A 22,994-nucleotide genomic window follows, 5' to 3' on the forward strand; every position below is an offset into this window, starting at 1 on the left:
TAAATGTCTTTGATGAGCTTGATCTGCCGTCTCAAAATTGTACTCTTGATTCTTTTTCGCCTGTGTCTGCTGAAGATTTATCCGTCATGTGTAAGAAGCTGTTGTCCAAGTCGTGTAGCCTCGATCCCATTCCTGCTGACCTATTACGTCATAATCTTTGTTTGTTGTTGCCCATAATCTGTAACATTGTCAATCAATCGCTCTTATCTGGTACTGTTCCGTTTTGTTTTAAAACTGCAGTTCTTCGTAGCCTGTTAAAAAAACCTTCCCTAAATAAAGAAATTCTTGCCAACTATCGCCCTATTTCAAATTTAAAAATGGTCTCTAAGGTAATAGAGAAGGCTGTTGCAGTGCAACTCGACAACTACTTGTCAGCTAACTCCCTTCACGAGCCATTTCAATCTGGATATAAACGTAATCACAGTTGTGAGTCTGCTCTTCTTCGTGTTTGTAATGACATTCTTCAGTCCCTGGATAAACGTAACTGTGTTGCTATGTTGTTGCTTGATTTGTCTGCCGCCTTTGACACCGTCGACCACACTATTCTTCTACAACGTCTTCGCTCCAAATTTGGCATCTGTGGTTCTGCTCTCCAATGGTTTAAATCTTACCTGTCTGACCGCTACCAATTTGTTTCTGTTGATGGTGTATCCTCCAATTCTCTTCCTCTTAATTGTGGTGTTCCTCAAGGCTCTGTGCTTGGTCCTCTTCTTTATATTCTGTATACGTCTCCGGTTGCTGATATCCTTCGAAAGCACAAGATGTCTTTCCACCTGTATTCTGATGATTCACAAATTTACATCCCTTTCTCCTGTAATGATGACCTGTCTTTTAAAGAAACTATGAAGTACATCAATGATTGCTTATCTGAAATTGATTCTTGGATGACCCTCAATAAGTTGAAATTAAACAAGAGAAAAACAGAATTTCTCATCTTCTCTTCCTTGAACAATCCTCAACACTGTAGTCAAAATCTTCTTTTTGGTCCTGATGAAATTGTCCCCTCTACTCAAGCTAGAAATATTGGTGTCACATTTGATTCTGCTCTCACCATGGTACCTCATATAAAGAACACCTGCAAAACTGCCTTCTTTCATCTTCGTAACATTGCTAAACTTCGTAAATATCTCTCAGTAAAGTCCACTGAAATTCTTGTTCATGCTTTCATAACTTCAAAACTTGACAATTATAACTCTATTTTATTTGGCCTTCCGAAATACCTCATTAACCGTCTTCAATCTGTACAAAATGCATCTGCCCGCCTTGTAACTCTAACCAAGAAACGCGATCACATTACTCCTATTCTCATCAACCTGCACTGGCTTCCTATTGAATATCCAATAAAGTTTAAAATTCTCCTACTAACCTTCAAAGCTCTATATGGCTCTGCTCCTATGTACATTCAAGAATTAATAAATAGATATTGTCCTGCTCGTAATCTCCGTTCGTCGTCTCAAGTATTGCTGTCTGTAAAACCGTACAATCTAAAGTGTTATGGTTATCGTTCATTCACTGTTGCCGCTCCTGTGTTGTGGAACTCTCTGCCTAATCCTATGAGGAACAATACCTCTCTTGAATCTTTTAAAACTGAACTTAAGACTTATTTATTTAAACTTGCTTATGATTTGTAATCTATGTTTGTATCGTATTTATTAATTATTTTTTATAGCGCCTAGAACCGGCTTGTATAGGCGCTTTACAAGCCTCTTTATATTATTATTATTATTATTATTATTATTATTATTATTATTATTATTATTATTATATACCCCTGGTTTATTAGTGTAGTACTTTAATTTACATTGGGATCCCTGTGGTTGGCTCGTGTGATAACTCATGGGGTTTACCCAGAAATCCCCATGGTTTATTTGTTTCCCGCCAAAATCAGAATGTATTCTGTTTCTTTAGTAAGTTTCGATAAATTTACCCTTAAAGAAGGGCGAATTTAACCTTGAAAGATCACAGATATGGGATACAAGCATGAGCAGTTTTCCAAAAAACTTGATCAAAACTTTCAGTGTCCTATATGGTGAGTATAAAGCGAGCCAAAATCAAATGAATACATGGTATTTAGTTTCATAGAGATGGCCTTCGATAGCCTTCGTTCATTAAATCGATTGGGATATTCAGTAAGATTAAGCTCATAATGAACCTATAGGAAACTCTGAAACTGAACAGGACAGTTCTAAAACTTTAACTTAGCTCAGAAAAGCCGTACTCTTCCATCTAATAATTGTATATATATATAAGCTTACTTGCTTTATCTTTTAGGAGTGTTTACATGATAATATTAAATTTACACTGTAATCTAGATGACAAAAGTGGTTTTGACACTAGGGTCCTAAAACAATAAATATATTACTAATAAACACTGAACAGGTATAAAATCTATAAAAAATTTAAATTAAAAAAAATACTCAAGTTCCTATTAATTTTCCAACTGAGTTGACCTTCAGATCAAACTCAATCAATCAAAATTGAGAACTGGGCATTGTATTTTGATGAGCATTTCCCATGATTCTTCCAAGAGAACCAAAAAATTCATTTCTTTAAATTGATCTTAAATGCTACTATAGTTGAACTCTTGGCAACATTCCTATTCAGTGGACAAGAGAAATCTGCATCGTATTAAGTCCCTGCTCTGCAAATGCTACCCAAAAATAGTTGACCCATAACTCCTTTTGGTAAACTCAGTCAACTCAGCTGGTTCCTAGTGTTTGGTTAAGATTATTCCAGTCGTTGGCTGCTCTGAGACCATGATATATTGGTCCCATTCCACTTAAGATTGCTCTTAACCTTGAAAACTGCACTATAATATAATAGACTGTACATTTACCACTATGTGATTGTCATTAATTATGCAGTGTATAAGTGCTATTGTCAGATATGTATTTGTGCTTTCTGTATATTCTTGCAGCCATGAGATTTTCAAGGAGCCTATGACTTGCACTGCAGGTCACACTTTTTGTGGAGAATGTATCCAAAGGTGGTTGGAAAGAAACAATAGGTGTCCAGCAGACAACACCCATCTCAACAAAAGTTCTCTCGTGCCTAACCTAACTGTCAAGGGAATCATAGATGTTCTAGATGTCTACTGTCATCCAGTAGGCATTGAGAATACTGAATTGAGTCCTGCAAATAAGAGAATCAAGCTAGAAAGTAGTACAAGTGAGTAGAAATATGATTGCTGTGTGTGCGTAAATATTTAAGACTTGAATGCAGGTGGCATGAGAGGCAACCCATGCTTTCCTTTGAAGCTTTCACAATTGCAAATAAAATATTCAGACATGTTTTTCTCTTCGATTTCCAGCCTTGTAATAATCACTTAATCGTTATGTTTTATTAAGAAAATATATATAATATTATTTTTCATATATGGCGATGATGAAGGTGATGAGGAGAACTGTTGCTGGACTGGCAAACTACAAGAACTTCCCACCCACAGAAAAACTTGTGCTTTTGAACTAGTATCCTGCACATTTGAAAACTGCAAGCAACAAGTCAAAAGAAAAGATCTTGAAAAACATAAAGAGACATGCAAGTACAAAAAGGTGATTTGTATGGAATGCTCATCTTGTGTGGTAGAATGTAAACTGCAAGAACATCTAGAGAATTGTACTGATAATAGTGATTAATGTACCAAACATTAACAAAAACACTCTTTAGTAATTACTAGTTGTTGGGTTACCTGTGTAAGTGCCTGCCTTAGGTCAGCGGAATCTCACGTTTTGTAACGACGGCCATGTTTGTGTAAGCACATGGTTTACTTGAATAAAGCCTACTTTCACGGCTTAATCGTGTATATTCTTCGCTACAATTTATTCAAGTAACCAAAAATGGATAAAGTTTTACGTCCTGAACGTTTCGGCGTCGATCCAAGTGATACTGGAGCATCCAAAGCGTGGATACACTGGAAACGAACTTTCGAGAATTTTCTCTCAGTGCTGCCCGATGAAGGTCTCAATAAATTCGGAGTGTTAACCAATTTCGTTTCACCTGCAGTCTTTGAGTACATCGAAGGATATCCAAGCTACGAATCCGCTATGCAATCGCTTCAAAATGTTTACGTTAGACCAACTAACGAAATTTACGCGAGACACGTTCTTGCAACTCGACGACAACAGCCTGGAGAGACACTGGACCAGTATTTACAAGCTCTAAAGGTGCTCAGCAAGGAATGTAATTTCCAATCTGTTACGGCTGCTAAATACTGTGAAGAGAACGTCCGGGATGCCTTCATTACTGGGTTGCAATCAAATCAAATTCGTCAGCGGCTTTTGGAGAATAAAACTCTTGATCTAAAGACAATGTTCGATCAAGCTAGAGCTCTTGATTCTGCCATGCGAAGTTCTGAAAGCTACGCAGTTTCTCAGCCATTCAATGCTGCAGCCGTAGGTGTGTCACCTGAAACCACATCGCCAGCGTCATCTCAACCTGACCCCAATCTCTTAGCTTCAACACTGACGACCGGTGGTCCCAAATGTTTCTTCTGTGGAAATACTAAGCATCCCCGTGCCAAATGCCCAGCTCGTGATGCTGTGTGCCATAAATGTCAGAAGAAGGGGCATTTTGCACAAGTCTGTCGAGGGAAACCGTCAAAGCCTGGTGACGTCTCTGCGGCCCTCTGGCCACCATCACTTGCCTCAGTTGGGACCCCGCAAGCTCTTAAGGCCTCATCTGCTACTGTCATAGTCAATTCAGGATGGAATGTGAAGGCGCTCTTTGATAGTGGTAGCAGCGAAAGCTATATTCACCCAAGTTTAGTAGAAGCAGCTGCTATTCCTGTTAATCCTTCTTCTAGTACAGTGTCCATGGCGGCATCAGCATTATGTACAAAAACCGAGGGATTCTGCACCGTCAACCTTAACTACCAAGGACACAGCTATGAGGAATTTCGCCTGTCAATAATGCCCGGCCTATGCTCTGATCTCATTTTGGGACTTGACTTCCAGTCTCAACATGACCACGTCACGTTTGAGTATGGTGGAACAAAGCCACCCCTATCTGTCTGCGGCCTAACTACGTTAAACATCGACCCGCCCTCACCCTTTGCAAACCTTACATCAGATTGTCATCCAGTTGCTGCTAAATCCAGACGCTACAGTGCAGAAGATCTCACATTCATCAGTGGAGAAGTGGATCGATTGCAAAAGGAAGGCATCATTGAACCCAGTCAGTCTCCGTGGCGAGCCCAAGTAGTTGTAACTAAAGACGAGAACCACAAGAAACGTCTGGCTATAGATTACTCACAGACCATCAACCGATTCACACAGCTTGATGCATTCCCATTGCCAAGAATCAGTGACACTATCAACGAAATCGCTCAGTTTAGAGTTTTCAGTACCCTTGACCTGCAAAGTGCCTACCACCAGATACCGTTGAAAAACGAAGACAAGCCTTACACTGCCTTTGAAGCTAAGGGCAGACTCTATCAGTTTACCCGGTTACCTTTTGGAGTAACCAACGGGGTAGCATGCTTCCAAAGAGAAATGATGAGACTAGTCGAAGACCATAATCTGAAAGGAGTATTTCCCTACCTGGATAACATAACTATCTGTGGAAAGGATCAGTCTGATCATGACATCAAATTGAAATCCTTCATGGATGCTGCACGAAATGCCAATCTTAAGTTCAACGATAGCAAGAGTGTCTTCTCCACGCGCCGTCTTCCTTTACTTGGTTACGTCATTGAAGAAGGTACCATTAGTCCTGATCCTGAAAGGTTACGGCCCTTGAAAGAGCTTCCTCTGCCACACAATTCAAGATCCCTCAACAGATGTCTTGGACTTTTCTCCTATTACTCGCAATGGGTACCAAATTTCTCTGATCGAATAAAGCCCATCACAAGCTGTAAATCCTTTCCATTGCCTCAGGAAGCCAAAGAGGCATTTCAAGGAATAAAGAAGGTCATCGCAGAAGCCATTGTTTCAGCCATAGATGAAAGTATCCCCTTTGAAGTTGAGACAGATGCTTCGGAAGTAGCACTGGCAGCCACTCTCAACCAGAATGGGAGACCAGTGGCCTTCTTTTCGCGTACTTTGCAAGGAAGTGAGCTAAAGCACTCTGCTGTCGAGAAGGAGGCTCAAGCTATCGTTGAATCTGTAAGACACTGGAGACATTTTCTCACCGGTCGCCACTTCACTCTAAAAACTGACCAACAATCAGTTTCTTACATGTTTAACCAACGACAGAAAGGGAAGATCAAGAATGACAAGATAATGCGTTGGAGAATCGAGCTCAGTTGTTACAGCTTTGACATAGTCTACAGACCCGGTAAAGAGAATATGGCACCAGACACCTTGTCCCGAGCCAGCTGTGCTACGACTACTCACGATTCCCTCTACAAGCTTCATGAATCACTATGTCATCCAGGCGTTACCAGACTCTGGCATTATGTTCGAACGAAAAACTTACCGTTTTCACTAGAAGAAGTCAAGAAAACAGTAAGCGCCTGCCCTGTCTGCTGTGAGTGTAAGCCCAAGTTCTACCGGCCAGAAGAAGCTCATCTCATTAAGGCTACCCAGCCATTTGAAAGAATAAACATTGACTTTAAAGGCCCTCTACCCTCCAACAACAAGAACAGGTACTTTCTAAACATCATTGATGAGTATTCTCGTTTTCCGTTTGTCTTCCCATGTCCTGATGTATCCACTCCCACCGTTGTGAGGTGTCTTACCACGCTGTTTTCTCTTTTTGGCATGCCGGCCTATGTGCATTCAGACAGGGGAGCATCATTCATGAGTCGAGAGCTACGAGAGTTCCTGACTAGCAAAGGTATTGCGATGAGCCGCACTACAAGTTACAACCCCGCCGGGAATGGACAGGTGGAGAAATACAATGGCACTGTCTGGCAGGCTGTTACAGCTTGCCTGAAGTCCAAAACCCTCCCAGCCGAGTACTGGCAAGATGTCCTCCCTGATGTCTTACACTCAATCCGTTCTCTGCTGTGTACTGCAACGAACGAGACGCCTCATGAGCGTTTTCTGGGCTTCTCTCGTCGGTCCTCTACTGGCAGCTCCATCCCTACTTGGCTGTCTGTACCTGGTCCTGTATACATCAAGCGTAACGTTCGAAACAGCAAAATGGACCCCCTCGTCGATGAGGTTGACCTGCTCCAGGCGAACCCACATTATGCTCATGTTCGCTACCCTGATGGGCGGGAGACAACAGTGTCTACGAGAAGTCTCGCTCCCCGAGGTCAGCCGATAAGTGAAGTCTCACCTGTGCAACCAACACCAGCTGAAGCACAATCTGCCACACCCCAACCGGCTGAAGTCCAACCTGCAACAACGCCGCCCGCTGAAGCACTCTTACCTGACAACGGTGCCAATCACGGAACTACCCATGAAAGTAAACAGGCCCCCATAGTACTGAGACGCTCTCAACGGGGAAGTCATCCCATTGATAGGCTTAATCTTTAGGAAGGGGTGAATGTACTGATAATAGTGATTAATGTACCAAACATTAACAAAAACACTCTTTAGTAATTACTAGTTGTTGGGTTACCTGTGTAAGTGCCTGCCTTAGGTCAGCGGAATCTCACGTTTTGTAACGACGGCCATGTTTGTGTAAGCACATGGTTTACTTGAATAAAGCCTACTTTCACGGCTTAATCGTGTATATTCTTCACTACAAGAATGACTGTCCTAAAGCCATGGTTCCGTGTGAAAATAGCTGCAGCACAGATGGTGCAGTGACCAAAATAAGAAGGTATTGCTGCTACATATATTGATCTGTTTTCGTTTTAGTATTTGGCATTGCAGTGCATTATGGGGCTGTTTTAAGGTACATATTTCCAAGACGGCCTCCATGTCGTCTCCTTAAAGTGCATATGACACGAAAAAATTTTAATGTTAAAAATGTGTATTTTATTGGCATGAATAAGAATATCACGGTTAAATTTGTTTCAAAAACGTATTTCTCTAAAAATTCAAGAAAATTTAGCACAAGTTGTGACGTCATTTTGTTTACAAGTCTCCAGGTTTAGTTACAAATACACGAAATATGTTTGAATGTAGAATCTTAATTTCAGGTAGTACACTTTTCAGTTTCCCAACATTTGAAGAGTACTACGTAAGCTATCAAATGAAGCTGAATAGAATATTCCTTTTGTTGTTATTTTATACAAATTACAATTTATATTTAGTGCATTACTACGGAATCTAGAGTACGTGTCAACAAAATGACGTCACAAATTGGGCTTAATTTTCTCACATATCTCAAGAAATAAGCTTTTGAAACAAATTTTATTACGATATATTTATTGTTATTAACAAACTATACATTTTAAACGATGAAATGTTTTCGTGTCATATACACTTTAAACATCACAATGCACTACAATTCCTGAACTCGACCCAATATTGCAGGGCTTAAAATAATGGCCAATCGGTCACAAGTTAAGACCACAGGCCAAATTAGTTCACCTTAGTTATACTTTATATTTGGCTAAACTTTACTGGTTAAAGTGACCCGGCAAGGCAAAGATTTGACCAGGCAAGTCCCAGTTCTGGCCAAACATCGTCCGATGTTCTGGCCGTTATTTTAAGCCCTGATCTTGTACTAACTTAGGAATGACCGATATGTAATTTATTCCTTACCTCATATCTTCATAGGATGGACTTAGAAGAGCATCTGACCAACATCTGTGCTAAAACAATGGTCAGTTGTCCATTACTGGAACATGGATGTTTAGTGTGGGTTGAACGACAACATGTCGATAAACATATACAAGGCAACATGGCTGCACACATGGGCTTACTAGGGAAAAAGTGCTCAGCGGTTAATAAAGAAAACCAGCTTCTAAAAGACGAATTACATGATATAAAGGTAGGTCAGTTTGTGTAGAAGTTCTCATAACCTATTGTTATCAGGTCTTTGTTCGCTTTTGATGTTGAACCGGTCTTGACTTATGCTCATCCGAAATTGCAAATTAAGTGAACATAAACTTTGCCTATGGGATTGTTGTAAGGACTATTCAAATATCTCTTATAAAGCTTTAAATATTTTGAACTACCAGCCAAAAGAAAGGTTTTGGTCTGTTCACTCGGTATCCGATTGTTTCGCCTACGCATTGGTTCGCCTACTGAAGTTCGCCTACGTATAAGTTTTCCTACTGAAGTTCGCCTAAGTATTACACTGGCACTGATTCATAAGTAGAAGGATTAGATGAAAAATGAGGAAAACTTTAATGATCAAAAAGGCAGACATATCTTTATCTTCAAGAAAGTTTATGAAAATGTCAAGGCAAACTCAGAATCAAAAGAAAAATCGCGAGTAGTAATCAAGAACGCCAGAAAAGTGTTGAGTGACAACAAGAGTGTTACTAAGATTTCATCTGCTCCGATTACCAAAGTCTTCATTAAAAGAACACATCTTTTACCTCTAAGAAAATTTATTTAAGTATGAAGACGATATAAGCGAGAGAAACGTTTAATACGAACGAGTCAAGTACTTCAGAAGTGTGACAACAACAGCAAAAAGGCAAACTATCAGATGCTACCTATCAAATTCATGAAAAATATTGAAAAAAGTTCGCCTACTTATAAGAAAAGTCGTGAAGCCTATCTTAAACAAGTGTGACACAGTAAATATATATAAAAAAAAGTAAAACGAAGCGACTGCCGTCGAGTAAAGTAAGAGAAAACGTTACGAGTGAGTCAAGAACTTCGGAGATGTGTGACAACAAAAGCGTAACAACGTACTTGTCAAAGTGAAAGCATTAAACTATCAGATTCCATTAAAAAATATGTTTGCTTACTTATCAATATATTTATTTTAAAAACAAATCTTTGGTCGTTAAGAATTTTTCATAAAGTATGAAGGTGATCAAAGAAAGAGAAACGTTACGAGTGAGTCAAAACTTCTGAGATGCGAACGAGTTCTGTTGTGACAACAACACCCCAACAACAGCGTAACAACTTGTCAACTCATTCACATCTCGGAAGTTCTTGACTCATTCGTAACGTTTCTCTTATTTTAATCACCCTCGTACTTATAAAAATATTCTTAGCGATGTAAGATGTATTAGTAATAAAGATTTTGGTAAGTGAATGTAAGCAAAGATTTTTTCATGAAATCTGATAGTTTAACCGCTTTCACTTTGACATGGCGTTACGCTGTTGTTGTCACAAAACAACTCGTTCGCATCTCAGACGTTTTGAGTCATTAATCACCTTCATACTTATAAAAAACATTCTTAGCGATAAAATGTGTTTTTAAAAAGATTTTTTCATGAAATCTGAGAGTTTACGACTTTCACTTGACAAGTCGTTTACGCTTTTGTTGTCACACCGATCGTTCACAACTCGTTCCCATCTCGGACGTTCTTGGCTCATTTGTAACGTTTCTCTTACTTTACTCCACAGCAGTCGCTTTGTTTGACCTTTTTTCATATATTTACTGTGTCACCCTTGTTTAAGATAGGTTTCACGACTTTTCTTGGTTTACGATGTTGTCACACAACGCTTACCAGTTAATCGTTCGCGTCTACAGTTTTCAGTGTTTCTCTTACTTTGTTTGCCTTGCTATTCATATACATGTAAAAGTTTTATTCTTTACACGAGAACTATTTTTTTTCCTTTTTTACAGTATATTTATTGTCTCACCCTTCATAGATTTTTATTTTTTAGGTTTTACACTGCATTTGATACGTAGGCGAACTTCAGTAGGAAAACTTATACGTAGGCTAACTTCAGTAGGCGAACCAATGCGTAGGCGAAACAATCGTAAAGCGTTCACTCAGCCATTGCCAACAATGGTAAAACAATGGTAAAACAAAGGATTATGCATGGTCACGCTTGAAAAAAGTGAACAAAGACTTAAGTGAACAAAGAATATATGAATTTAATAAAATTAATATTTTCAAAATATCCTCAGGAGGAATTCCATAATCACAGGATGTTAATGAGGGAAAAGTGTGCAGTGCTTACTAGAGGAAACCAGCTTGTAAGCAATGACTTAAAAAATATAAAGGTAGGTCGGTTTGCTTTTTAAGCCTTGTTTTCTCTTGCGATGGAATCGAAGTCAAAGTCAGAAGCAGTTTATGACCAAGTGAAAACCAGTACACGGAGTCATAATTAAATCTACAACATTGCACACAAAAGGTACAGAGGTGGGAACACTATGCCATTGCTTTGGTGCATGCAACGTTGCACATAACAACCCAATGAATAACAAAAACAAAACTTTGATAGGTGCAATAATAAACCCTTTGCCAAAATGGCGGCCGAAAATTGAAATGAGTTAAATAAAAAAAGCAATACCAGCACTGGAAAGAGCAACTTCACTTTAGTAGCCCTATAAAGATTCATTATGTCAGGTGTTATATAGGCCGAGAAGTTAAGTTGAAAATTGACAAATTTAAAGACGTTTGTATGTCTAGGGGGTACATACAAACGTCTGTAAATTTGTGAATGTTTGACTAAGGTTTTCTCGGCCAACAAAACACCTGATAATAATGAATCTGTGAAGGGTTACTAAAGTAAAGGTACTCTTTCCACTGCTGGTATTGGTTTTTCACTAAGTTTAATTTTAACTCATTCGAATTTTTGGCCGCCATTTTGCCAAAGTGTCTATTAGTAATAAACATTTATATTACAACTGCAGCTATAGGATGAATTGAACTAATATTCGAAAAAATATTCACAGGAGGAATTCCATAACCAACTCTTAGGAAACAGTAGCTACACCTGGGTTGTGCGCAACTATCCTAACCTGGCCAATAACCCCATTGGTTCTCGTATCGGAAGTCCACCTTTCTGGTTACGTGGGTATAAATGGTGCATTAGTTTGTACCCAAATGGAAACAGCGCTGCCGATGCCACAGGATTCGTATCACTGTATCTGCGGAAGGTTGAAGAAGATTCACAGTCATTTACCAACACTATGCCCAATACATCCAACAATGAAGTAGCAATTCCTTACAGGTAAGCTTGTGTTGTGATCAAAAAAGAATAAAAAAATATTTATATTGCTGATTTTTTTAAACCAGACTGACTGTCATTAGCCAAAAGCCTGGTACTGACGACGATGTCTCCTATCAGTCAATACGTGTATTTACTAAAGAAAGAAACAACAGGGGAAAACACAAATTGATGAAATCATCTGATGCGCTTTCGCCGTCTTATTGTAACAATGGCAGATTAATCATCCAGTGTACAATACTCCCAACTAAACTACAATAGGTTCCATGTTACACAGATGATGTACTTTCTACAGCCTACTGTAACAGTACCAATGGTAGTCTAACCATCCAATGTACAATACAGTTAGATAAACCACAATAGGTTCCATGTTACACAGATGATGTACTTTCTACAGCCTACTGTAACAGTACCAATGGTAGTCTAACCATCCAATGTACAATACAGATAGATAAACCACAATAGGTTCCATGTTATACAGATGATGTACTTTCTACAGCCTACTGTAACAATACCAATGGTAATCTAACATTCAAATGTATAATACAGTTAGATGAGCCACAATAGGTTCCATGTTACACAGATGATTTACTTTCTACAGCCTACTGTAACACATCCTCGGGAGCCCTCAGACACGGGCCGGTCGCCGGTGATGTCATCCCGAGGACTGATGACGTCATATCCCCGCCCACAGTGGGGGGAAACCGACGCTAACCCTTAATGCCCTCCCTGACCCGGTGGGTTCCCGAGGATGACTGTAACAGTACCAATGGACTACTTGGACGATACGGCGGCCATCTTTCCAAGGGACAAAAAAAAAAAAAAAAAAAAGAGGGAAAATATATAGAGTTCCATGTGTTTGTCTTCTTTTAAATGGGTAAAGGCAAGAGAACATAAATAACAAAGGGAAACCTCTTAATGACGCGCGAACCTTATAAATTTCCGTGGACGTTAAACGCCGCCGTTACATCGACGTAAAATCCAATTGATGTAGCTTTAGAGCTCAAAGCAAATTGTCGGTTGAGTAACGTAAAACAATGACACGAACCACTCATTATCAAAACGCAAATATAAAAACGTGTCACCTGGTGGGGTACAGGTGTCACATACCGAGTCCCCTCCCCCTCCCTTGCTGTTGGTCTGGTATAGTGGTCTCGAAATGTACTAAAGGCGAAGAAATGCCCAGTCTCGCATATATACCCTTTGCCACAGGACACCCAACTATGAATAGTCTCAGTCTTCTGGTGGGGTTGAATGTACTTTAAAATTGAATTGATTATACCTTCGGATTTAATTGAATTGAAATCCAGGTCTTTTATTGAATATGTGTATATTTTGATCGAATTGAGTGTATGTTGAGAGATATAACTAGCTAAAAACTAGTGTGAGCTGCGTCGGTGTTTCTAATGAAACAGTAATAATGAAAAGGTAAATTATACACCGTGAAAAGATGAAAAAACTTACTGACGTTTCGGACGCTAGTCCTTCGTCGGAGTAAAAGAGAAAGGAGTGTATATATGATAGAATAAGACAAAAGAAACCAATGAGAGCAAGGTAGGCAAGGAAACAAAAAGAAACAATCAAAAAAACGAAAGAAAAGGTTAGTTGAAAGTAAAGCGTTCATTAATCCCGTTGGGACTAAGAGTGCCCAATAGGTGAATAAGCCGCATTTCTTTGGTCTTGCGACAATCATTGTTGCCGTTAAGTATGTTGAGAGATTGAATTTACAAGGATATAAACATTGAATTAAATAAATTAAGATTGAATTGAATAAATATAAGTGAATTGAATTTTGCTACAATCGGCTTGCCATAGTACATTTTTTTTTAGTTTACTTTGTCACGGATATAACAGAACATTTTCGTCTTGCACTTTTATTTCAATTGGGTTCCCTGTGGTTGGCCAGTGCGCTAAGGCTGATGGTGTTTACCCAGAAATCCCTCAACGTTTCTTGTTTCCCGCCAAAAATCAAAATATAAATTCTGTTCGCTCAGTAAGTTTCAACCAGATCTACTCGAAGGGCGAATTTAACAGATATGGGATACAAGCATGAGCAGTTCTCCAAAAAACTCGATCAAAACATTCAATGTTCTATATGGTGAGTATAAAGTGAGCCAAAATCAAAGAAAATGTCGTTGTTTGATAGAGATCAGGCGTTCGTTTATGGAGTCGATTGGGATTTAAAATTTAAATGGACCTGGATCGATTATCTCATTGCAAAACTTCAATCTGTTCAAAATGCTGCTGCTCGTGTGATTACTCGATCAAGAAAGCAATAACTCCAATTTTGATTCAGCTTCATTGGCTTCCTGTGACTCACCGTATTAAATACAAGATCCTCTTAATAACATTTAAATCACAATATAACCTGGCAATATAATTAAATACAAGATAGTATTAAATACAAGATCCTCTTAATAACATTTAAATCACAACATAACCTGGCTCCATGCTATCTATGATTTGATTTCCCAACACAAACCCCTAAGAAATCTAAGATCTTCATGTTCCATTCAATAAAATCGTCAAAAGTTTCGTCTAAAACCTTATGGTTATCGTTCGTTTTCCGTGTACATGGTCCTGAACTGTGGAACTCTGTTCCTCCTTCCATTACATCAGAATCATCACTAACATCCTTCAAGACAGCCCTAAAAACCTATCTATTCAAACAAGCATATGATTTGTAAATGTATCTCTGTTCTTTGTCTATTCTAGTATTACACTTTTGTGCGCTTAGAGCAGCAATGAATAAGCGCATTATAAATATTACAATATTATTATTCTTATTTTTATTAATATTAATTTTTTTTTTTTTAAACTCTTGGACTGAACAAGAAAAGCCAAACTACGCCGTCCAATTGCATACAAACAAGGTTACTTGTGCTTTAATACAATAGAGTGAAAGCATTTAACCCGTGAAATAAAAACTACTAGTCAACGTGTAATAGTCAAATAGACACAAAAGAAAACAATGGAATTAGGGTCTACTAATGTGTATTAGTCTAATATCTTTAACAACATCAGATTATTTTCAGGTATATTGTTTGACTCACAGGTGACTGATAGTTCAATAGCATCATTGATTGACATTTCTATGGGTATTAGCCCACTTCCGAGATATGCTTCGTTTGTCACGCACAAAGGTTTCAGTATGAGGTTACGTGCTAAATGCTCAGTCATTCGTGACAGGCGGTAGGAATAAATTTAATTTAGCACATAGCCTCATACTGAAACCTTTGTGCGTGACAAACGAAGCATATCTCGGAAGTGGGCTATTGAGAGTTGAATTAAATCTGTACTGCGTGCCAGCCTAGCCAGCCTCTTTTTCTATTTCCTTGCCTGCTGGCAAACAAATGGAACAAATATAAATAGCTGGGCTGTACATCTATCATTATGCGATTGTCATTGTGATTATGCAGTTTGGAAGTGCTGTTGACATATATTGATTTATGCTTTCTGTATATTCTTGCAGCCATGAGGTTTTCAAGGAACTTATGAGTTGCACTGCAGGTCATACTTTTTGCAGAGAATGTATCCACAGGTGGCTGCAAAGCAATGAGAGATGCCCAGCAGACAACACCTACCTGGACAAAAAATCTCTTGTGCCTAACCTAACTGTCAAGGGAATCATAGATGATCTAGATGTCTATTGTCATCCAGTAAGCATTGGGAATACTGAATTGAGTCCTGCAAATAAGAGAATCAGGCTAGAAAATAGTACAGGTGAGTAGAAGTGGGTAATGGCTTTGTGTGATGTCATAGGAGTTATTGTTAAATATACAAAAGTACTTTTGTGAGGCACTAAATCTTCCTTTATAACATATCATTGTCTTCCTAGGGCTGAATAGAAAGGTTATTGCAAATCATTTTTTTCAAGGTAATCAATGTCTCAATTTACTATAATGGTGACAAATAAATTCAAATGCCTCCTATGACATCACACTCATCTCAGTCATGAACATATTGGAAGATTAAATCTCGAATCACAGAAAAATATTCTACCATTCAACTATACACTTCATGTAGAATTAATGCTAAGAAAATATTGAGTTAATGGTGAGAGGACTACTTTAAGGTCTTCACAGAATGGTAAACGCATTGTATAGGTTTTTAAGAAATGAATATAAAAGAGAAATTCTAGATAATATTACCCTACATTTCGTTAGCTGTGTATATTTATCTCAAAAAAGCTATAATTGTGTCTCCCGAGAAATCGGGCTGAGCAAGGCTTGATACCAAGCTTGACACTGATCCAAGCAAGACTCAAACCAGAATCGCATGAGGTGGCACAACAGTTCAATTCTCTTCAATTCCTAGCCCTGAAATGATCACTTGATTGTTATGTATCATTAAGATAATATATATTCTATTATATTTCATATATGGATAGACGATGAAGGTGATGAGGAGAACTGTTGCTGGACTGGCAAACTACAAGATCTTCCCACCCACAGAAAAACTTGTGCTTTTGAACTAGTATCCTGCACATATGAAAACTGCAAGCAGCAAATCAAAAGAAAAGGATTTGAAAAACATAAAGAAGCATGCAAGTACAAAAGAGTAGCATGTAAGGAATGCACATCCTTTGTGGTAGAATGTAAACTGCCAGAACATCTAGAGAATGACTGTCCTAATGCTATGATTCCTTGTAAAAATAACTGCAGCACAGATGGTGCAGTGACCAAAATAAAAAGGTATGGTTGCTATATTAGATATATAGACTGACGTTTCGGACGTTAGTCCTTCGTCGGAGTAAATGAGAGAAAGAGAATGATGGAGGGGTTTATATAGTGGTGTAGGGAGAAAACAAAGCAATAAGAAAATAGCAAGTCGTAAAACAAAAGAGAACAAAAGGATCGAAAATAATAATGGTAGGTGAGAAGTGGCTAATTAAAGGTGAAGCGTTCATTCATCCCGTGCGGATTAACTGTGCCAAGCGAATGAATGAGTGTCTCGGGCTTGTAATTCATTTTCTCGTTCAGTCATGCCGTTCCACCATTCGAAAGCACAGTTAATCCGCACGGGATGAATGAGCGCTTCACCTTTAATTAGCTAGTAAATTGCCCTATTTCATTATGACGTCACATCAAAACAATCTATTGTTTAAACGCAAAGGATCATGGTCGTCGGACGGGGTCAAATCAACGCAAATTCACCGAAAATTGTTCTAAAACCCGTATCAAGAGAAGTACAATAGCCTGCAAACGCTTAGGATATTTTTAAGTACACATTAACACATATTATATCTGAAAACCAGGCCATTTTAGATTAAACTGTTTCGCTAGGAGCAAATTTTGTTGAATTTTCTATTGGATTTGGCGATTCTATCCCCCACATTAACAAGCAGTGACGTCATAGTGAAATAGGGCCATTCACTAGTAAAAGTAAATGTTTATGGTTAATCTATCTTCCTAGGACGGACTTAGAAGAACATCTGATCAACACCTGCGCTAAAGCAATTGTCAGTTGTCCATTAGAGGAACATGGATGTTTAGCGCAAGTTGAACGACAAGATGTATATAAACATGTACAAGACAGCATGGCTGCACACATCATGTTACTGGGGAAAAAATGTTCTTCGCTTACTAAAGAAAACCAGCTTTTGAGCGATAAATTAAATCATGTACAGGTAGGTAGATTTGTGTTTTATATTGATGGTTTTCAACCATTCCCAAGAGAATTAAATAACAAAAAAAAAAAAAAGAAAAGAAAAAAAAAAAAAACGGCAGCCATGTTGGAGGATATAACAAAAGAGTTCATTCTCTACTTTCACATCCCCATAATACCTTGCGTCTTTGGGGGGTAACCAATCAAAAAACGGTCCCAAATTGAAAGGTTTCTTAATTGAATGTATGCTATATCTGCTTTTATCTGTACAGTACTGATTATCAGTTTATTCCAAGTTATCTTTGCGTGTACAGATCATCAAGAGTTTTGGTCTTAACAGAAAATGTATTGACTTACGAAAAAATGTTTAAAATTTACCTTAAACGTCTTCAAGCTTCTATCTTTTTCTGTTTTTTACTTCTTCATTTTATCTTTGGATACTAAACAAGGTATTGTCAACATTGTCTGATCAGCCTTCAGCAAAATAAGTGGGTACTTACCCTCTGGTTACCCTCAAAGACGCAAAGGATTATGGGGATGTGAAAGTAGAGAATTGACAATTCTTTTATTAAGTTCCTCCAACATGGCCGCCGTGAAAACCATCAATTCAGTCTCAACAGCTCGATAAAAATTTTTCTCTGTGCAGCTTCAGAAATCAACTGGGATCTTTAGTAACATCAATTCATATCCTCCCGCACGAAAGTTCTACCGGGTGGCGATATGGATGCGTGGTTATAAATGGCGCATAAATTTGTACCCAAATGGACGCAATGCAGACGCCATGGGTTTCCTATCGCTCTATCTGAAGAGAGTTGAAGAAGATTCACAGTCATTATGCAGCAATATACCCAATACAGCCAACAACGAATCAGCAACCCCTTACAGGTAGGCTCGTGCTGTGATTAAAAACGAAATATATAGTTTTGAGTACAGTTCGTTTATATTGCTTCAATTTTTTTTATTTTTTTATTTTTACAGGCTGACTGTGATTAGCCAAATACCTGAAGGTCACGATGTCTACTATGAATCAAAACGCGTATTTACTAAAAATAAAGGAGGCATCGGGGGATGGAGCAAATTCATGAAATCATCTGACGTGCTTTCGCGTTGTTATGTTAAAGATAACAGACTGACCATCAAATGCACGACTCACTATCCAGATAAACCACAATAAGTTCCATAGATGATGTACTTTGCGCAGCGTACTGTAACAGTACTATATGGTAGTCTAACCATCCAATGTACAATACAGCTAGTTAAACCACAATATGTTCCATGTTACACAGATGATGTACTTTCTACAGCCTACTGTAACAGTACCAATGGTAGTCTAACCATCCAATGTACAATACAGCCATATAAACCACAATAGGTTCCATGTTACACAGATGATGTACTTTGTACAGCCTACTGTAACAGTATCAATGGTAGTCTAACCATCTAATGTACAATACAGATAGATAATCCACAATAGGTTCCATGTTACACCGATGATGTACTTTCTACAGCCTACTGTAACAGTATCAATGGTAGTCTAACCATGCAATGTACAATACAGATAGATAAACCACAATAGGTTCCATGTTACACAGATGATGTACTTTCTACAGCCTACTGTAACAGTATCAATGGTAGTCTAATCATCAAATGTACAATACAGATAGATAAACCACAACAAGTATCTCTACATTCATCATATACTAAAATTAAATATAGAATAATAAATCTATTAATTGCTAATGATACACATACAAATACAAAGAGAAAAAATGTATTATGATAAAAATTAATGTTTACTGATGGAATCAAACAGTCTATAGACTGGGAAGAGGTTACTCGTGGAGCTCAAATCGTAGAAAGAACAGCAAATAGACCAAACAAGATCTACTGCTTCCTCTTCAATCCGAACCCCACAGACAACCCCTACACAATATAATTTACAATTCAAACCCATGTATTGCAAGATTTTGAGGTTTTTGTCCCGTGATGCATGTAATCAGGACATTTGTACAATAACAGTTTAGTTATCAATTGTTTGCTTAACATTCAAAATGAAATGATCCTCTAACTACTTATAGCTTTTAGAATGATTTTGGCCCATCTGCTCAAGCTTCGGTTTCCATATGTCAAAATTTTCATGATAGTGTGCAAAATCTGCTTTTTCTGCCGGCTTGCTCAGGTTTTTGGCATATTTCCATTACTTTCCATAACAGTCAGTTTTGTTCTTAATCAATGTTTTTATTGAATTAATTATGTCCAGTCAAACAACACACACACACAAAAGAAGCAAAACAATATACAAAAACACTAAGCAAAGCAAACAAAAAATCTTGGGATTTCATTTCAAGGATCGATGCATGCCGCCCACATTCTGTCAACAATTTTTACCACGAGCACAAATAAGGTTTTTCGCAAATACCATCAATTGACACTGCTGAAGTGGCTACTGAAATTCCGACTGCAAATCCATTATTCTCTTGATCTTATAAAACAATTTGAGAAGCTTTGCTCTTGAGCAGATGGAAAGATTCGTGCGACAAGAATGATTACAGACGCCGAGTTTGCGATCTAACTGTCGTTCAATCAATCATGATCATTCGTCCAGACAAATCAAAAGGCACCGCAGAGAAATTGTTTTCAAAAAGTATAAGAAGTATTGTGATTTCATTTCGAGGATATTATATTTTCTCATAGCCAATATTTTTACCCCCACATTTTCCTTTTTTTAAATTTTCTTTTCTTTTTTCTTTTAGAATACAATTAAATACAATCTTTAATGTTAATATGGGTGACCATTATTACTATATATCTAAGAATGAAATTATCAGAGTCAATTAATATCGCACAATAACAGTATGAATAATCTGTAAAAAATCTATGAAAACATTATTTTAAAATCCATATGTAATATAAATATAACTATGATTAAAAAAAAACTAAGTAAAAATATAGGCAAAATTCTAATGAATGATATATAGTATAAATCGCCCACATAATACGCCCACATTCTTATAAACTATTTTTTTCCGTTGTCTAGATTTGATGTTATTATATACATGTATAATAATAATAATAATAATAATAATAATAATAATAATAATAATAATAATAATGATAATGATAATAATGATAATAATAATAATGATAGTAATAATAATAATAATAATAATAATAATGATAATAATGATAATAATAATGATAATGATAGTAATAATAATGATAATAATAATGATAATAATGATAATAATGATAATAATGATAATAATAATAACAATAATGATAGTAATAATAATAATAATAATAATGATAATAATAATAATAATGATAATAATGATAATAATAATAATAATAATAAGATTAAGAATAAGAATTTAATTAGGGTTAATTTGGCCTTTAGATTACGCTTAGCGCCCTATTGTATATAAAAGCATATAAAAGTTTTACACTGCTGTCATAATAATAATAATAATAATAATATTTATAATAATAATAATAATGATAATAATGATAATAATAATAATAATAATATTAGTGATATTAATAATAATAATCCTATATTATTAGGATTAATTTTTCCTAAATACATTTTATGGTTATAATAATAATAATGATAATAATAATAATAATAATAAATCCTTATTTATACTCACTAAATATGATAGCACTCAAGTGCTACATTGTGCGAGCTAAAGAATGAAAATTTATGATAAAAATATTTAAAAAAAAGATACACAATAATATAAATATATAGATATATAAATACAAATAAAACATAATAATAAATATGTCACTGGATACTAGCAAGATCAATTTTTGAAATTTAGCTTAATAGAAGTTTTTATATTATCCATCAGAGAGTTCCATAATTTAGGCCCTAAGTATCTTATTGACTTAAGTCCATAAGTTGTTGTATTAATTACGACTTTAAAGTGTAACACTTAATGCATTTTGATCGCAAATCAATCTTATCAAACATTTTGAGAAGCTTTGCTCTTGAGCATATGTAAAGATGCGTGTGGCAAGCACACACCAAATTTGTTATCTGAACGGCCGCGTTCATTCAACAAGGTTTTCGATCGTCGACAAATCAAAAGCCTTGCTGTGCAGTAAAGAAAAATTGTTAGCAAGAAGTATTTACCAGACAAGAATTTTGCGTCATTAGTAAGATCTTTTAAAGATTTGCTCTGCGAATATAGACCTTCGAAGCAGCAAAACTGAAGACGAAAAAAGCAAATTTGTAGAAGAGGAAACGTGATGTCTGCCTCAGCACAAGAAGTTATTACCGTGGCGCTGTTCACAATCATGGTGGTGACGGATTGTATCGGCAACTTTCTTGTCATATGGATCATCCTTACCAAGAATAACATGCAGTCTCCAATGAACTACCTTCTGGCTAACCTTGCCGTGGCAGACATTATGGTCGGAGGCTCCATCGCCTCCCAGTTCATCATCAGCTATCTCTACACACACCCCACAGGTCTTGCAGGATCTTATTTCTGCAAGTTTTTTACTCGAGGTGCCATTACTTGGGTTGGAGGTGCTGCCAGTGTGTTCTCCCTTGCAGCCATCTCTTTTGACAGGTACTTCGCTGTCTTGTATCCATACTCCCAGACATTCAAGCTGAACCTCAAGAAAGTAAAAAGGATTACTTGTTTCTGCTGGATTTTTACGCTGGTACTGAACATCCCATTGTTTTTGATCCTCTACTACGATGAGAAAAACAGCCAGTGCATGGAGAAGTGGCCAAAACGCCCGAGTTGGTTTTCTAAGGCGTACAGTATCGTTTGGTTTGTTGCCGCAGGATGCATCCCCTTGGTCATCATGTTCTATTTGTACAGCAGGGTTATCTACAGGTTGTGGTTCAAACGTTCAAATCACGTTCCACAAGTTCCAGGAACCCAGCAAGCTGTTATGAAGGCGAGGAAGAGGGTCACCAAGATAGTCATCACTGTCAGTGTCCTCTACGGGATGACTTGGATGCCTTCCCTCACCATTTACGTCCTCGATAGATACGATATAGTCTACAATATCGGAGCAAAAGCCTTCACGATCAATTCCTTGCTTGTAACGTTCAACTCGTCCATCAATCCTTTCGTCTATGCCTTTCAGAGCGAGAAATTTCGGCGCCACTTAAAGGCATTTATTTGTTGCCCACGAATTATCATTAATCAAGTTGACGTCGGGAATGAAGGACAATTACAAGGGACACCGCAACAAAGCTAAAATATCTAAGCATTGTCAATAATAAAAAGCTTGTTTCAAGGCGTGAGACAACTACGGCAGAGCAAAGCGAGAACTGTAGTTGCAAGAGAAAGCTCAAAGGTTGAATCGGAATGTATAGAAGTTGACTTAGTTTAACGAGGGAGGAAAACCGAAATAAATAGAGAAAAACCCTCGAAGCATAGAACAGAACAAACAATGACATCTAAAAGATAATCACATACGACACCAAGTCCAGGAATC

At 37.4% G+C, this 22,994-nt stretch overlaps 3 protein-coding genes across 3 annotated transcripts; all 3 read left to right on the forward strand.

The window, feature by feature from the left end:
• Nucleotides 1-1,937: 1,937 nt before the first annotated feature.
• LOC116307191 (TNF receptor-associated factor family protein DDB_G0272340-like) lies at nt 1,938-12,386 on the forward strand. Its single transcript, XM_089030179.1, has 8 exons — nt 1,938-2,029; nt 2,918-3,168; nt 3,391-3,609; nt 7,635-7,710; nt 8,616-8,829; nt 10,879-10,974; nt 11,650-11,927; nt 11,993-12,386. The coding sequence occupies exons 1-8, from the start codon at nt 1,968-1,970 to the stop codon at nt 12,183-12,185; spliced, it is 1,389 nt and encodes a 462-aa protein (XP_088886305.1). The 5' UTR covers nt 1,938-1,967; the 3' UTR covers nt 12,186-12,386.
• A 1,574-nt stretch (nt 12,387-13,960) lies between these two features.
• LOC116307196 (TNF receptor-associated factor 4-like) lies at nt 13,961-18,705 on the forward strand. Its single transcript, XM_089026037.1, has 6 exons — nt 13,961-14,022; nt 15,397-15,647; nt 16,315-16,618; nt 17,340-17,553; nt 18,178-18,416; nt 18,510-18,705. The coding sequence occupies exons 1-6, from the start codon at nt 13,961-13,963 to the stop codon at nt 18,703-18,705; spliced, it is 1,266 nt and encodes a 421-aa protein (XP_088882163.1).
• Nucleotides 18,706-21,785: 3,080 nt separating this feature from the next.
• On the forward strand, nt 21,786-22,754 carry LOC116307195 (substance-P receptor-like). The gene has a single exon (XM_031717345.1). The coding sequence runs from the start codon at nt 21,786-21,788 to the stop codon at nt 22,752-22,754; it is 969 nt and encodes a 322-aa protein (XP_031573205.1).
• The last annotated feature ends 240 nt before the right edge of the window (nt 22,755-22,994 follow it).

Source organism: Actinia tenebrosa, unplaced genomic scaffold, assembly GCF_029948245.1.
Source record: "Actinia tenebrosa isolate PJP-AT-01 unplaced genomic scaffold, QUT_ActTen_1.0 PGA_scaffold0__85_contigs__length_37466705, whole genome shotgun sequence".
NCBI lineage: Eukaryota > Metazoa > Cnidaria > Anthozoa > Actiniaria > Actiniidae > Actinia > Actinia tenebrosa.